Source organism: Ostrea edulis, chromosome 5 (assembly GCF_947568905.1).
Source record: "Ostrea edulis chromosome 5, xbOstEdul1.1, whole genome shotgun sequence".
Lineage (NCBI taxonomy): Eukaryota > Metazoa > Mollusca > Bivalvia > Ostreida > Ostreidae > Ostrea > Ostrea edulis.
Window position 1 is genome coordinate 77,385,441 of NC_079168.1, and position 17,499 is coordinate 77,402,939.

A 17,499-nucleotide genomic window follows, 5' to 3' on the forward strand; every position below is an offset into this window, starting at 1 on the left:
TTCAAATACCGAGAGGTTTAGAATCATCAAATCTTGTAAGTTGATGCATCTTGAGGCCTTGAAACATATTTATAAAAAAGTAGGTCACAATGATCTACTTTTTGAATTTTGCAGATATTCAAATTTCACATTTTCAATTTTAGATGCATATTTTGGACACTGTAAAGCCTAGGATCATCAAACTTTGTCAGTTGATGCGTCTTCAGTCTTCGGTTTGTGTCGACCAAAAAGTAGGTCACCGTGACCTACTTTTGGTATTTGACAGCTAAATTACTATATTTCAGACACTATTTGACCTACAATCATCAAACTTTGTCAGTTGATGTATCTTGAGTCTTCAGAGTGTATCGACCAAAAAGTAGGTCACTGTGACCTACTTTTGGCATTTGACAGTTATATTTATATATTTCAGTCACTAATTGACCTACAATCATCAAACTTTGACAGTTGATGCATCTTGAGTCTACGGAGTGTGTCGACCAAAAAGTAGGTCACCTTGACCTACTTTTGGAATTGGACGGCTATATTTATATATTTCAGATACTATTTGACCTACAGTCATCAAACTTTGTCAGTTGTTGGGTCTTGCATGTTCGAAGGGTTTCGACCAAAAAGTAGGTCAACTTGACCTACTTTTGGAATTGGACGGCTATATTTATATATTTCAGATACTATTTGACCTACAGTCATCAAACTTTGTCAGTTGATGCGTCTTGCATGTTCAAAGGGTGTCGACCAAAACGTAGGTCACCTTGACCTACTTTTGGAATTGGACGGCTATATTTATATAATTCAGATACTATTTGACCTACAGTCATCAAACTTTGTCAGTTGTTGGGTCTTGCATGTTTGAAGGGTGTTGACGAAAAAGTAGGTCACCTTGACCTACTTTTGGAATTGGACGGCTATATTTATATAATTCAGATACTATTTGACCTACAGTCATCAAACTTTGTCAGTTGTTGGGTCTTGCATGTTTGAAGGGTGTTGACGAAAAAGTAGGTCACCTTGACCTACTTTTGGAATTGGACGGCTATATTTATATATTTCAGATACTATTTGACCTACAGTCATCAAACTTTGTCAGTTGATGGGTCTTGCATGTTCGGAGTTCGCTGACCAAAAAGTAGGTCACCATGACCTACGATTGGAATTTGACAACTATATTTCAATATTCAGATACTAATTGGCTTAAAATCATCAAACTTTGTCGGTTGATATTTCTTGGGTTCTCAAAAATGTGTAAACCAAAAAGGTCACATTGACCTACTTTTTTTTGAATTCTTAGGATTTAACTAAAGATTTAAAATACTAAGAGGCTAAGAATAGAAATGGTGGGGTTGTACAATTTATCAGAAGAGCGATTCTAGGCCCTTGGGCCTCTTGTTATAATACACACTATGAAATTATTCATAGTAACAATTAGGTTTATTTTTGTGTGTGATTGAAATCAATATTATAAATGTATTTAATAAACCGCTACTTCCGGGAGTAACCTGTCTCCCAGCTAGGCTGCCTAAGGGTCATCTAAGGACTCTTTAAGTTGGCGTGTGTGGACCTTTAAGGCAGCATGAGCGGTATATTAATTCTTCAGTCTATTTAAATAACATTATTTTAAAGAATCAAATCTTAAATCATCTCATCTATAGTGATGTTCTTTTTTCTTTAAAAAAATGTATAATAGTTTGTTTTGTTTGTCCAAACAAATATCATAATTGATACACATAATGATTTTTTTTAATATACATTATAATACGCTAAACAGATAAATATACTTAAGCTTGTACATTATAGAATAGAATTTATAGAATGTGCCCTGCGTGGCACAGTAGGAAATGTCTTGTTAAATTTTGAGGGAGCTTAGCCAGGGCCCCATCCCTGACAGCTGCCCTATAAATTATTGTCTTTTATTATTACTATCATTATTGTTATAGAATAGGTTCTGGGAAATAATATATATATATATATTTAAAAAAAAAACCAAAAAAACTTATCATTCCAGATGTTATCACAGTACTTCATATCTACATTGTAATTTCTGATGTACATCATTATGTGGACTTCACCTTGTACCTTAAAGGAGAAGGCTTATATAGGCGTTGCCTGCTGTCTATTCCTTATTATGTTATTCATAATAAAATACTGTTAAATATGTATATATAACTGTCTAAAAGGCATTAAAGTCGAAAGCGCTAACTGAAATGTTATTCGAGTTTTGTGTTTCTTGACTTTCATTATTGGATAATATTATATACATATATATATATATATATATATATGTGTGTGTGTGTGTGTGTATACCTCAAACCAGTATTAAATATGGCACATGAGGTACAACATATGACGTCATAGAAATATTGGTGTTGGATAAATAAACAACGTAGTGAAAAACAAGTGGTAGACAATGATATATGGTACTAAGTTTCAAAAAGATACTCTTGATTTTCACAAATATGTTTCTGGATCAAAAATTGGCAAAAGGCTCACAGACCTTATCAATCACCTGAATGTGTAACATGTAGCGGTCACCCAGCCACTGATCACGCTCGCCGTTGCTTAACTTGCCTGACCAAGAGAGAGACTTTACCATACCAATAGAAAAGCTAGCTCAATAGCAAGACAGTATAAGAGGTTCGTTACACTTCCCCTGCCCCGGGAAGCTTCGTCCCAAAGCTTAGCGTGAATACTCTCTGAATATTTGACATCTCTTCACCAACGAAGTCCGCCGTTACCAACAACGTACAATCATCCGTCCTTTCCGGACGAATCCACATCCGTATATGGACACGAAGTGGTAGAGCTCCGAAGAAACTCTGCCTGAAGCAGCCCCCCCCCCCCCCCCTTAAAGCACCGGAGTCATCACGCTGACACCTATGTGTAACGTGTAGCAGTCACCCAGCCAAGGGCTGTTCACACTCACCGGTGCTTAACTTGCATGATCAAGAGAGAGACTCTACCACATCACTAGAAAAGCTAGCTAACTAGCGAGGCAGTAAAAGTTCCCTCTTATACTGTCCGCTATAAAAGTAAAACGAGGGCTGCGAAATATGTAATAAGCATATCTATAAAATCAAATTCCAATATTCAGCAGCAGTATAAAAGAAGACGTGTTTTAAAAACACAAATACCCACGAAAGTGTTCATACTGATGAAAGACTTCACATAATATAATTTACAAGTGTTATACTAACAATATATGGCTACTTTGAACCAACCCTTGAGCGAGAACCATGTTCATGGAGTTACGAAATTCTAAATTTTGACACCTTCCTTTCTGCTTTTCCTTAAAAAGAAATAACACACCAGAAAAACTCAACATGCATGAAAAGTGGAGGATTCGTTTGAAAACAAGTTGTAAAATATAAGACTTTATCTTATAAACCTATGGGTGAAAGAAAAGGAGCAACAAAACAATGGCACACTAAGAACTTATGCTACATTTAAAAACAACTTTGGAAGAGAGCACTAGCTCTCTATTGTTAATAACTTCGATCAGAGGAAGAGTATAACTAAACTCCGCATCTCTGTACATCAATTAAATATTGAAAAGGAACTTCCCCCCCGAGTTCAGAGTATACTTTCAATGTGATATGCAGTAGGTTGAAGACCAATCGATTGGTTGAAGACGAACATCACTTCTTATTTATTTGCCCAAAATATAACAATGAGATGTTACAATAATGGAAACCATCTCAAGATTCAACTAAAATTTCTCCGTTTGGACGCCTACTGAGAAACTTTTTTTTTGGGGGGGGGGGAGTTTTATCTTTTATTGTTAGATGCAAAAGTACATTTAAATGTATGAATACAATATGTACATTTATTAACATCTACTTTTACACAAAAGTATAATATTATCTCATCATCAACACTATAGAGACAATGATACCTATTGTTGAGTTTAAATAGAAATGTTTAAATTATACTTCTTAACAATGCCTTGATTGGTCAATGAAATATCCTGTATCTTGTATACAATATTTTGAAATTGAAACCCTTCAAATTTACTTCATTTATTAAAAAAATGCAGTTTTTGGTAGAAAGTAACAAAAAAAAAAAAAATAATAATAATAATAATTGAAAACCGTGCTATACTCGAACTTGCGATCTACCGGTCAGCAGTAGTCACGTTACATGACCCGTGCTACCCAGCTAGGCAATCAAATCTAAAACGAATTTACAAATATTGCTTCATACCAAATTTGAGAAGAATTGGAAGGGTAGTTGCTAAGAAGTTTAAAATGTTCAATTGTTAACGCACGACGACAGACCTAAATATTCTATGCAATTGTACCTTTGGGTGAACTATAAATATCCCCTGACCATGTCTGAATCAGGACCATGGAATCGGTCTGAGGGGGATTGTCGTTATTTCTATATGCCAGTTCTTTCATATCCAAGACGAAATACCACCACCCCCGTTTTTTTCTTGGTAGCAGTATTTAGTGGTAAGACTGAAATGATGAATCGAAGCTATGTAGTGAAAGAAGAATGTTTGCCCATAGACGGACCCCCTTCCCACAATCCCGATGTGCAGATTGAGGGTGCAGAATTGTGAAGAGATTTGCCCCCCCCCCCCCCCCCCGAGACATGCTACGTGCCTGTGAATTTATAAAGAACATGTTTGACGACAGGTCTTTCTCACTCTAATGACTTCTCATCGGATGCGGAGATGTGCAAGAAATTTTGTCATATTGTACAGGTTAAGTAAAGAGCTATTTACTTTGTACAAAACTCGTAATTCTGTTGGAATAGAGAACAATGACATATTCGCTAGCCAAGGGTTTACAATCCGCTCTGCTGAGCAGATATACGGTATACCCTTGTTTAGCGGCCGCACGGGCAATTCAAAATTATTGCCGTTTCTTTCTCTCTATATAAAGCATGCAACCCGCGTCTTAATCAAGAGACATACATGTAGATCACACATACATGTATATGGATGTCTAGTGTGTTGAGGTACTGTGGATGATGTTTTTTTCTTCCCTTCTGTCCACTGGCCCTCCAATATTAGGTATCTTTGATATTAAAGACACGTTTGAAGTATCCGCGCTTCTGCCGATACACGGAGAATTTCCACATCTACCATCCAACAAATCCACCGGTGCTGGATCCAAAATTAATTATCGCCATGTAACAAAATTCCTAACATTATACATGTGGTTCGGTAAAATTTGAAATAATTGTAATTCGTGATAATTTATTTGGTTGTTAAAAGAAAGGAGGGGGGGGGGGGGGTAAAAACAGTGCTGAAACGTACATTAAACTAGTTGCGACTAAAGACCCAGAATAATGCTCGATATTGAAATCCCCAGTTTCTTGATTAAGTATCAATAGAATCTGAGAGATTGACAGTCGGTGTGTTCCGAGGGCCTGATAATGTGGTCATCTGCGGGATTTGAACTGTCAAGTAATATGAATCATTTTCGTCATTCATTTCTTTGCTCTTTATTTATCCCTCATCCTCACGTCGTGGTTGATTTCTATGTCAAATTCAACAATGTTGATGCTCCAAATGGGGGACGGCATTGCTAATCAAAGCATCCTTTCACTCAAAATTCCCATTCTGCTACAAAGGCGTATCGATTATATGGGGCCCGTAATCAAATTATTTCCACATGACAGACAGTCAAGTTTTCATCGGCAGTAGATGCGCAACAACTTGTCAGCAAACTAGTAAGGGAGAATAAAGAGCGATTTAATACCGCGTCAGAGGTAAGTGATCTTCTATACAATTAGCGCTGAAGGATGTACACTAATAATAAATTCCCATTTTTAAATAAAATTTATTTCAGAGAGAGAGAGAGATAGAGAAAGTTTGAAATAAAATTTCTTTCGGAGATTCCACTTTTATTCAATAGTTTTATATTAAATTTATTTCAGAGAGAGTTTGAATTTTTGTTTGTTTGAGATTTCCTTTTTATTCAATACAGTAGATTTAAATCAAATTGAGAGAGAGAGAGAGAGAACTACGGTGACGTAGCCAGGAATTTCTCGGCGGAAAAGACGCATTTGAAATACATCCGCCGGAATTCACGGATATCTTCGCTTTTAATTTGCTGTCGCATGGCTTTTCATGGAGATGCAGAAATGCGTTCCAATAAGTCGACGTTTTTCAGTTTTGGTAATGTTTTTCTCAATAGGATGGGTGGTGACACAACCTTGCAGGAGAACATTGTGGCCACAGCCTGTGTGTTGCTGGTAATAGCTTTCATCGTCTTCCTCTTAGTGGTGGCGCGAACTATTGTTGTCAAGTGGCCCCGACTGTCGGAGGACTTGTTAGAAGTGGAGCCGATCTGTGACCAGATGGAGGTCTGGTCGGTACACCAGACTGAGGCCTGTACCAGCGACTCCACATCTCCGGAAACGGAGAAATTCATTAAACATTAAGATGCTCGGCGGTGAAATATTCATGTGCTTGTTCATCAAAATATGTACTTCCGAAATTTGAGTACATAAAAAAAAAAAAAACCCACCTAAAAACTGAAATACTGTATGCATGTGCAGTACCAATAAAGAAAATCACTGAAGGGCTTGCTTACGACTAAATTTCTTTAGTGTATTGGTTTTGCGGAGATTCCCGCTAGCTATCTACAAAGATGTTTCAATGTATTGGAAAACAATGAAATAGTGTGTATTTACAGTGCCATCAATCTGATCATTTAGTCGTATTTACAACCAGACTACAGATCTTTCGGATAAGGAATGGTTTTTCCATCCCTTATCAAGTGAACGCACTCTGCACAATTGTGTAATTTCAATTAAAACTACAATTCCAGAAACTGATACAATCAACAAAATGGATGCATGTTGATAAAATGCAGCTTTGCTTCTCTCCTCACACCCGAGTATGAAATACATATCATGCCTCACCAAATATTGCGTCTCATCTCTTGTTGTTAAAATCTGTTTAATCCACAGCATAGTTTCAAATGTTTACATCTTAAATTGCTAAGAATTAGTATTTACGTTCAATGTTTTCATTATTATTCAATGCATATGTCAAAATTTAACTCCTGGTTTGTGCAAGTACTTTCAATGTGAAAATAAAAATAAATAACACAATATCCTGTAATATTTTCACAAAATTTATTTTTGCATGTCTGAAAAAAAAAATCATAATCATTAAATGAGATGATTTTTGTGTCAATGGCAATGTTACCTATATACAAAAGCTTTAATAACAGCAATGACCCTCTTTAAAAGTAGTGAGTGGAAAATGTCAGGAAGTTAACAGCTTCCAACACTAATGGAAACAAGATCAGCCATTACAGAATATAAAGCCTGGGAACACTTCACACATGAAATGCTAAAATTCCTCCATTAGTATGTCAATATTTCCCACACTCCCTGCAGTGTTAATGCATTGATGCTCAATTTTCCTCCCTTCCCTCCGCTTCATCCTCTTTGACTGGGGACTTTGACCTTGATTTGGACCTTGAGGGCGACCTGGACTTGGATCTTGATTTGGACTTAGACCTGGACTTGGATCTTGATTTGGACTTGGATCTGTCCCTTGATCCAGATCTGGACCTGGATCGACTTTGGCTGCGAGACTTGCTTCTACTTCGGCTTCTTGAAGATGCCCTCCTCTTGTGGGATCGACTTCTGGATCGGCTTCTTGAACGGCTCCTGGATCTCCTCCTCCTGCTCCTTGATCTAGAGCGGCTTCTTGAGTCTCTGTTAATAAAGATTGACACTGTAAGTTATCAGTAGGGTTAAAAGATTTACATCCTCACTGGTTTTTCACATTCATTGATCAAATCAATACCACTGTATCTGACACTCAGATAACCAATTGCAATTAGCCATGTAATGTCCCACTGTACTAATCGCCCATTAGCTTTTCAGCGAAGCATTGTGTGTGCCACACTGAAGATTCCCAGTAATTAATATCTGCATTAATTCACAAGAACCCCCCTCTCTTCTATTTGATTACCATACTAATTCAGATAGATTTAATTCCCTCTAAGTACCATACAAGTGGAATTTTTAAGAAGGCACAAATTTAGCGATTTTCCCCATAAAAATGGGGATATATTTAGCGAGAGCTACTTTTCGCGACTTTATAATCCCAGGAAAAATAATTACCTCCGATATGGAATAAATTGTTGGCGATATTCAATTTTAGTGATCTCATCACTCTTTCTAATAATATGTATACTTTTGGTACCCTCTGTACTGAAACCACCCTTTTATACTAGAGTATACTTTTAGTACCCCCTGTACTGAAACCACCCTTTTATACTAGAGTATACTTTTAGTACCCCCTGTACTGAAACCACCCTTTTATACTAGAGTATACTTTTAGTACCCCCTGTACTGAAACCACCCTTTTATACTAGAGTATACTTTTAGTACCCCCTGTACTGAAACCACCCTTTTATACTAGAGTATACTTTTAGTACCCCCTGTACTGAAACCACCCTTTTATACTAGAGTATACTTTTAGTACCCCCTGTACTGAAACCACCCTTTTATACTAGAGTATACTGTACTTTTGGTACTCTCTGTAATCAAACCATCCTTTTATACTAGATCATACTTTTGGTACTCTCTGTAATCAAACCATCCTTTTATACTAGATTATACTTTTACTTCTCATATTGCATGAGCATCTTGTTTACATGATCCAATTTCAGATCAAAGTGGAAGTTTACTCAGAAAATATACTGTATATAGTATAATGTATTTATAATAAATCTTATTGTTAAAATTGTTCAAGTCCTAAAGGGTCCTTAATTTGTTAATAAACTTAATACTATACATTTCAAAGTCTGTTTACTGAGACGTTCAGTGAAAAATAAAGACATTGGGCCACCAGACAAACCCTCACAAATTCATGATCAGGCCACCAGACAAACCCCCACAAGTTTGTGATCGGTCCATTTCACTCTCACTGCAAGTCCAATTAACTGTCTGGTGATGGTTCTGACAATTAGATCGAGTCTTCAACTCTAAAAATCCTTTGAACGACGAATAGAATGTTAATGAGGCTTAAAATAAAAATGATTTGTTTGATGTACTCCGACCGACCCGTGAAATTTGCCCCGACCCAATCATTTTTTCCACACTTGGAAAATAAAAAAAAATTTTTTTGTTCCCTGGAAAGTAGCCATTCTTCGAATTAGTTTTAAACTTGATGCCATTTTTTTTTTAATTTGGACTAGTTGTTTTACAATTTTTTTTGTCAAAATGTCCTTTGGGCGTCTTGGTTCTACTTTTACTTTGATAATGACCATTTGTTAATCCGGAAACTTTTCAAACACTTTTCTATAAGAACGATCAAATATACTGCATCCCTGCTCCAAATTACCACATTATCTACCAACAAGATAGAGCAAGAAGCTATGAACTCCCCCGTCGAGGCCTGATCGTATTTGTGTACAAAAGTTTGAAAGCCATGTTACTTAAATAAAAAATCACATGGGATAGCGCACCAAAATTATGGCGGACCACGAGTCTATGTTCAAGTTGATGGTCTATATTTCTGAAAAAGCACGCATAACATTTTGATACAGGATTATTTAAATGTTATGATGACTTAATAGGTGAAAGGCACTTTTACTTTGCTCTTAAACTGAGACACATGAATGGAACATGATCGTCAGAACAAATTGAATGATGCGGGGAAGTCGGAATTAAAATTATATTGGGCAATATTAAAACTTATTGTAAATTGCCGTCATCATGCAATTCACTTGGATATTCATGGATCACATTAAAGTGTTTTAGTGATTACTATTATGAATGTTAAACCACAAATAGAAGAATTTCGGTGGTAATAAAAAGGGGTATTAATTTATCTATTAACAACTGTAGAGGTCCTCATCCGTGACGAATACAAAACGTCCAGAGAAAATTTCAGGAGACATTGGAAGATTTATGTGTATTATATACAATGTGTACAAAATGAATGTTCTAAACTCTATTCTGTCTGGAGTGTTATGTGTTTAATGAAAACATCAGTAAATTTGTGAATCCAATTTTCATGACATTCAAATTTTTTTTTTTAAAAATACCGACTTACCTACTTGACTTGAAAAATATGGGTCGGAGTTCATCAAACAATTTTTTTTTTAGTGATGACCTGAATCAAGCATTTACTCAACATCCAGAACAAAATAAGACAAAGGTCAAATGGCTGATGGGTCATTAGTAATGATAATAATTACAGTTATACTGAAGACTCTGGTGGACAATGATATAAATTTTAATGGACTTGAATCACTGTATAGATAAAGAGATGACAAATTTGTTGATGGCAATGTTGAGGGTGAACATTGGAAAACGATTGCTTTTCTTTTTTTGGTTCTTATATCCCTGTAATCTTATCTCAGTCAGACAAACAGTATGATGACAGTTGCTGGTACATGGGACCAAATGTCCTATTTATGTCAGAAAATTTTGGCATTTACTGTACTTTCTGCAGAACTTGGGTCTTTGACAAGTAATATATACATTTTTAAGTACAAGAAGAGAACTAACAACATTTTAAGGAACAAACTTTATTGTGACTTTTGGGTTAACATTTCTGCCCCATTTATGTATAAATGTAAATATCTACAAAACGACCCACTATAGTAAAAAAAAAAGTCACCTAAAGCAGACATTCAAATTTGACTAGATGACAGTTACCAGGTGCTAGAAAGTGCCTACCTTCTGCTTCTCTTGGGTTTGTCCTCAACCAGCCGAATTTTTCTGCCATTAATCTCGGTTCCATCCAATCTATCAATAGCCTTTTTCATATCCGAATAGGTGGCAAACTCCACAACCCTGTAGCCGACAGATACAATAGCAATGACTTTACAAGTTTGTTTGTACGCAAGAGAAAACAAAAAATTACTTAGATCTAGGTCCTACAATAAATTTCTAAACTCTTTGATTAACCTAAACATCATCAGAACCTAAATGTTTTGTCAAACATTACGAACCTCACGAAAAAGTTTCTTTGCTTGTTATTCAGTGCACTGCTTATCTTGTTCCAAGTCACAATACCAGCTCTTCAACAATTCCACTAGCCCTAAACATTCCACTCTTATTCCTAGTCACAATACCAGCTCTTCAACAATTCCACTAGCCCTAAACATTCCACTCTTATTCCTAGTCACAATACCAGCTCTTCAACAATTCCACTAGCCCTAAACATTCCATTGACATATACTTTATAAAATAGAATTCTTACTCTACTCACCCCTCATTCTTGTGCTGTTTGTGAGCATCAGCGTAGGTAATCTCCCCTGCTTGTCTCATGTAGTCTTTGAGGTCCTTTAAGACACACAGAAAACTAACTTTAATACATGTATAATACTGACAGGCAACTATATTGAAAAAAGTTAGAACCTAATGTTCAACCTACCATAACCTGTCAAAACCAGCAACCCATATTTAACTAATGACCACATGCTCTGAAGAATTAGAATGAACAATAATTTTTTTTCTTCATGTTGTAATTTTACCAAATAGTTTAACTTACGGTTGCTGGTTTTACAGATGTAAACAGTGACATTGTATCAATTACCTCCTGTGACATTTTTCTAGAAAGACAACATCTGAAAGCCATGGATCATGTGACATCTAGCACCCCTCTGATTGGCTGTCATCTCTAGTACATCTGAGACCAGCCAGAAACTGTCATCACACACTTCTGATTTACCATGTCAACCAACTTCTTATTTCAAGCTTAGTTTAATTCACTTGGTGTTAAAATATTTTCACTATATCTGACCCATTACCAGAATGACTATGAATTTTATGAATTTGACCAATATTCCCCCAAATTCCTCAAACATAAATTGTCTTTTCTTTTTTAACTGAAACCAGACACCTTGGTACAACACAATATGTTTTGCAATATTCAAAATTTGTGTTCAACTTGCAAGTTTAATTTATTTAAAAAAAGAAAGATTTTTTTTGAAAAGTTAACAATTTCCTCTTCGCAAAGATAATTCCTTGGAAAAAAATTCTTTCATATACCAATCTGAATTTTTTCTACTGCATATTCTAGAATTTTCATCATCAGAATTTATCACTAGTATAAACTGTCGGTATGAAAACACCACATCTGAGATACTGTTTGATACCATGAGATATTTTAAATACATTCCCCGTGTTCATAAGAGAGACTGGCTGTTCATATAATAAACAGCCAATCTACTTCTGACATTTCCTCAGTCCATGGAACACATCACTTTAGACAAGCTGCTGGTTTAACAGCTTATCTACTTCATCATCTCAGTCTACATCTATCATCGGAAATCATCACTCTAGACTGGCTGTCAGTCTACATCTATAGAAAACAGCCAGAACCCATCGCCCCTCGTCACATCAACACAGAGAGACACAGCCAGAAACATCAGGGGACTTTCATCAAGGAGTTATCTCCCCTCATCAGAGCCCTCAGTCTGATCAGGCCTCTGACATCTACAGCATCGCAAGCTTATGAGAGAAATTAGCAAGATTTAATTACGTTTGTATCCATTTAACACTTTGAAATCTCATTTAATTAACATTAACTGATATTCAAAGTAAACATTTTGGCCAATGATTTAGTGAGGCGTGTTTTAACTCTGATAGTGAAATGGTGTAAATGAATTCTGGTTTTCCTGAAAGTGAAGAATTCTCTTCAAGTTCTGATTTTCTTACCTGCCAACTGACTCGTGAGGAGAGATTTTCCACAATAAGTCTATAATCTGTTCTAGTTGGTGGGCCGTACCTGAAAGATATCATCAAATACAGGAACAAGCTTACTCAAAGTTAGTTTAATATCAAGCCATTCTTGCCATTCTCAAATGATTAGATTTTGAAACATTTTGTTTAGAATGCTGTTTTAAAGCAAGCTGTGATTGTATGTAAGGACTTCATACAGGTCAATTTTAGGTGCTATGAGTAGGACTGAAATGATTCACTGAAATATCAATATTGTTCAATACAAATGCTCGATTCAATGTTATAGGTACAGTTTAGTAGTACAGCAAAGATATCTTTGAAATACTTGCCGAAATAAGCAAAATCAGAGAGATGGCAAATTCAAACGCAGTATTAAGTCTTCCCCGGAAGACATGTGTCGCCTGCTAATGTTGAAAAAGTAAATTATTTTTTTTTGCTGTAAAAAATTCTAAGTCCCGGCAAACAGGAAGTTGATAAGCGACAGATTCGAAAATGTCTTACACAATACAGTTGGCCACACTGATACTCTGTGCCAAATATCAGGGAGTTGCCCCATGTGGTTCTTGAGAAAACTGTGACAGAAATTTTTTGTGACGACGACGACGGATAGTGATCCCTATATGTCGCCACTGCGTCACAATAAAACAGACACCATGAGGTTGTATAAATGCAAGTTAACATTATAGCATGCAACATAAAATATTGCAATCTCTTCCTGATGAACATAGGATAATAAACAGCATAAAATCTGCATCTAAATATTGCTGAGATTACAGCTCATACAGCTTTAAGAAAAGAATTCGAAGTGGTATTTATTGAAGCAAGCTTCATTGTTGTAACAACTGATGGATCAGTCTGATTAAAATCACCTCTCACTTCGCTCGATATATGGACAATCGCTGTGATTGTCCGTATATTGAGCAAAGTGAGAGGTGTTATTTTATTCAGACTGCTGATGGATGGACTGATCTCAGGCAGATCAAAGTTACATTGCTATCACTGTTCACTATATTAATGACAATTGGAATTTTACTAAACTGAACAATTAAATTTCTCTCATACTGCTGAAAACCTGGCTGAGGTTTAATTACACTTTCCTTCAACAATTAAAAATTGATTTCCTCTTTCAAATGCATATTTTAAAAACTTGAATTATGCAGTTTTCAACCGGTTGGTTTTCATCAGGTAAGTTAAGTGCAGGGTGGAGCTAATTCTAGGCAAGTGTGAAACCCCCAGCCCAAGGATACCCTGCTAGCTTGTGTATACCGTCCCAAATACACAGGATGTTATCTGTGTTACCTGCATTACCTGTATGTTTTCGTAAGATTGATTAATTCAGGATAAATCACAATGTTGATAATTAAATCTAATGAATCAACCACGTTAAAGCTCGATAATTTTTTAATGTATAAATTAGCCATTGAAAAATTAGGCAGACTGTTCTTTATTTTAAGTTTTCTTGTATACATTTGACTGCCATCGTTGGATACCTGGTATCTGACAATGTGTGAATGCCAAACATAGTTTCAAATGTTCTCGGCTGTACCGATCATCGTCCCACACCCCACGATGACTCAACATATTCCAACACTGCTTATAAAGTTTTCTTCTGTTTGAATTAGTTTTTCTGGACGACACACCAGATTTCTCTGGCTACAAATGTTGTCTGTGTGACTCATCCATAACGTATGGTCTACGAAAACAGTCAGGACATTCTGACAGTTCCTACAATAACTGGTCCAGATGAAATTTTTTGTTGTGGGCCAGTGAATTCAGAATGTTCACTGGCCAGCACGTTTTAAATGTTTTCGTGAAGACCGATTGTGGCATAATTTTTTTAATACAATAATCGTGATGGGGGTGTTATCGCTTCAGCCCATGATTCTCATTGGTTACTAGGATGCGGAGTGTTATCATTTCAGCCCTCGATTTTCATTGGTTATTACACTAAGGTTTGAGGCAGTTAAACGAATGTGAAAAGATACAAAGCTATTGATTGTCACATCATAAAATGACACAATCTTATCATCAAATGCAAGTTTTAATTACTTTGTGAATTTTATCAAAATGCCAACAAAATAAGAGATAAAAATCCAAGACGAACATAGATTTAATAGTTGCAAACATTTTTCTACTGATGATGTGATTAAATTTTGCTCATGCACCTGATAAAATGAATGTGTATGACTGATTAAACCAGCATCCACATCCTCGAATCTGAAGAGAGACTATAAACTAGTAATCACTAACTTGTCAATCCACATTGGTTTCCTGTTGTAGCTGCTGTCCCGGTAGTGACTGTCTCCCCGGTACCCACCACCACCACCACCGCCCCCGCCACGGACGGTGCCTCGAGCGTGCTCAATAGACACTCTGTACACAAACAACAACAAAAAATCAAAATAAAATGAAAACAAGATGTGTCAGAGTGACATGAATGTCTCTACTGGAAAATAAAATCTGGACCTGCATATCTTAATGATACATCCAAAATCAAAATGCCCATGGAAACTATGAATTGTTTACAATTTACTTAGCCCAAGGGCCAAACTCTGTCAAGGTATCTGACCAGAACCAGCAGGTTTTCAGAATGTACAGTATTTATATCTTATACTTTAATTCAAAATGTTCATGTATCACTGATATAATGAATGGAAACTGAGTTGTTTGAAAAAAATTTTTAACTCTAAGAGGCAACTGTCAAAAAAAAATTATTATTTAACCAGAACCATGTAAAAACTTGACCAGATTATTCTCATAATGTACCTATACGCAAAATTTCTGTTAAATTAATACATCTGTGGCAGAGATAATGAATGGGTGACAGAAAGGGGTAACTAACACGATATATGCCCTAACTATTTCACGGCCAGAAAATAACTAGAGTACCGCAGACGGTACATAATACGCCAGCGAAAATGCTTACATTGGGTATTTTTCTTAAGCCATATTTTGTAGAACTCTGCTTCAGGTAGTATCAACCATCATCAAACTGTGACATACTTTCTTTGCATTGTATGAATAAAAGGTCTTAGCTTAAAAACTGTGACAAGAGGTAGATAGAAGAACCAAGATTTCTGAGTGTAAAATATTTCCCCTAATTTGACTGTAAAATATTTCCCCTAATTTGACTAAGTTCAACAACCTGTAAATATTTTAAACATCAAAGAAAATTAAAAATTGTTAAGAATCAAAATCCTTGCACTATGCACATCTTCCAAGTTATTTACAAAGACCCTAGCTTCTAAACTGTGAGAGGAGTTAAAAGGACAAACCATGCCCTTTATTTAATATAACATTTCCTCTAAATGGACAAAGTCCAACAACCTGAAATTCAAGTGATGTGGACATGATTGGAGCTGGAAATTATAAAATTTTATTTTCCCCACTTCTAATGTTTAGAATGCTAACTAAGGTATTTCTAATGGTTAGCAAAAATTTGAATATCAGTTGTCAAGGTACATGGGAGATACAGAGCTCACAATTCTTTATGTAAAGCTCGTGCTATGTAGGTTAAATATACTAGTAAACGTTTCGTTTAAAGCAGATTTTTTTTCACATTGACAAGTTAATTCTGAACACAATTATATAGTTTCTAGTGTTTGTCACATCTTATTTTGTTTTAAACATGCTATTTTCTATTAAGCCATCTATATGTAAACAATAATTTGGCATGAGCATTCTTTACATAACAAATAATTGTGAGTGCTGTATCTCACTTGTAACTCAACAACTGATATCCAAATTTTGGTTAACCATTAGAAATACTTTAGTAAAGAATAAAAATGGAAAAATAAAATTTGAAAATTTTCAGCTCAAATTGTGTCCATGCCCCATTAAAATCCTTGCCACATGCACATCTTCCATACCCATACAAATACTCTGTAAAAATAAGAAGGGCCTGACTCGAAAACTGGAAGGAAAAACAGACAAATCATGCACTCTCTTTCAGTGCTCGAGCTGGGCTTCGCCATTTTCGCCAATGGCGAATTATTTTCAAAAATGGCGAAAAAAAATTGAAAGTGGCGAAAATCCCTTTTTGCAATAAATTGTATTTTAAATCCTTTGTCAGTGACACATTATCGCCTGTTTGTTTATGCAGTCAAAATCTGTTTATTCAGTCAACGCGTGCGACTGGAAATCTTGCGTCGCTCCAGTGCACATAATCTCAGCGAGATTCGTCGAGGCTGGATATTTGGACTGACGCCTCTTCCGAATCTCAGACCAGTGTCACATAAAGTGATTCGGGAAATCTTGCCTGAACTTCGGCCGCTTGTTGCGATTAAAATGGGTTAAATTGAATTTCTTGTCCGTTTCAACTTTTCGCCTCAGACATCCTATTAACTCCCTATCACAATGAAACATGCATTTCTTACCTTTACAAGGTGTAAATCCCACAGTAATTCAAGTTGGCTATTTTCGAAGCCATTGCAAACGGCCACCATTTCATATTTTACCTTCTCAACACTGAAGAGTTCCGATAGTTTAGAACGCCTTCAAATAGATTAAATATTACACAGTTTTCTTTTTATTGCTTTTAATTTTTATGCTTAAATGCTTTATACAAAGTAATTGTCAACCAGTAAGTTCTGTATTTTCAATCATAGTACAAATTATCATGAAGTAGTATATCGGAACTCTTCAGTGTTGAGAAGGTAAAATATGAAATGGTGGCCGTTTGCAATGGCTTCGAAAATAGCCAACTTGAATTACTGTGGGATTTACACCTTGTAAAGGTAAGAAATGCATGTTTCATTGTGATAGGGAGTTAATAGGATTTCTGAGGCGAAAAGTTGAAGCGGACAAGAAATTCAATTTAACCCATTTTAA

At 35.9% G+C, this 17,499-nt stretch overlaps 1 protein-coding gene and 1 long non-coding RNA gene across 2 annotated transcripts in view; one reads left to right on the forward strand and one right to left on the reverse strand.

Annotated features, from left to right (window-relative positions):
* The first annotated feature begins 5,623 nt into the window (after nucleotides 1–5,623).
* On the forward strand, nucleotides 5,624–7,075 carry LOC125650819 (uncharacterized). The gene is made up of 2 exons (XR_007361134.2): nucleotides 5,624–5,715; nucleotides 6,144–7,075. It is a non-coding gene; the product is annotated as an uncharacterized LOC125650819 (long non-coding RNA).
* LOC125650811 (serine/arginine-rich splicing factor 4-like) overlaps nucleotides 7,073–17,499 on the reverse strand; it is a 15,527-nt gene continuing 5,100 nt past the window's right edge. Inside the window, exons 4-8 of the mRNA XM_048879344.2 lie at nucleotides 14,920–15,042; nucleotides 12,646–12,715; nucleotides 11,195–11,268; nucleotides 10,660–10,776; nucleotides 7,073–7,680 (exon numbers count right to left, since the gene is read on the reverse strand). Of these exons, the coding sequence (XP_048735301.1) occupies nucleotides 7,374–7,680; nucleotides 10,660–10,776; nucleotides 11,195–11,268; nucleotides 12,646–12,715; nucleotides 14,920–15,042 (691 nt within the window). The 3' untranslated portion in view covers nucleotides 7,073–7,373. The remainder of the gene's footprint in view (nucleotides 7,681–10,659; nucleotides 10,777–11,194; nucleotides 11,269–12,645; nucleotides 12,716–14,919; nucleotides 15,043–17,499) is intronic.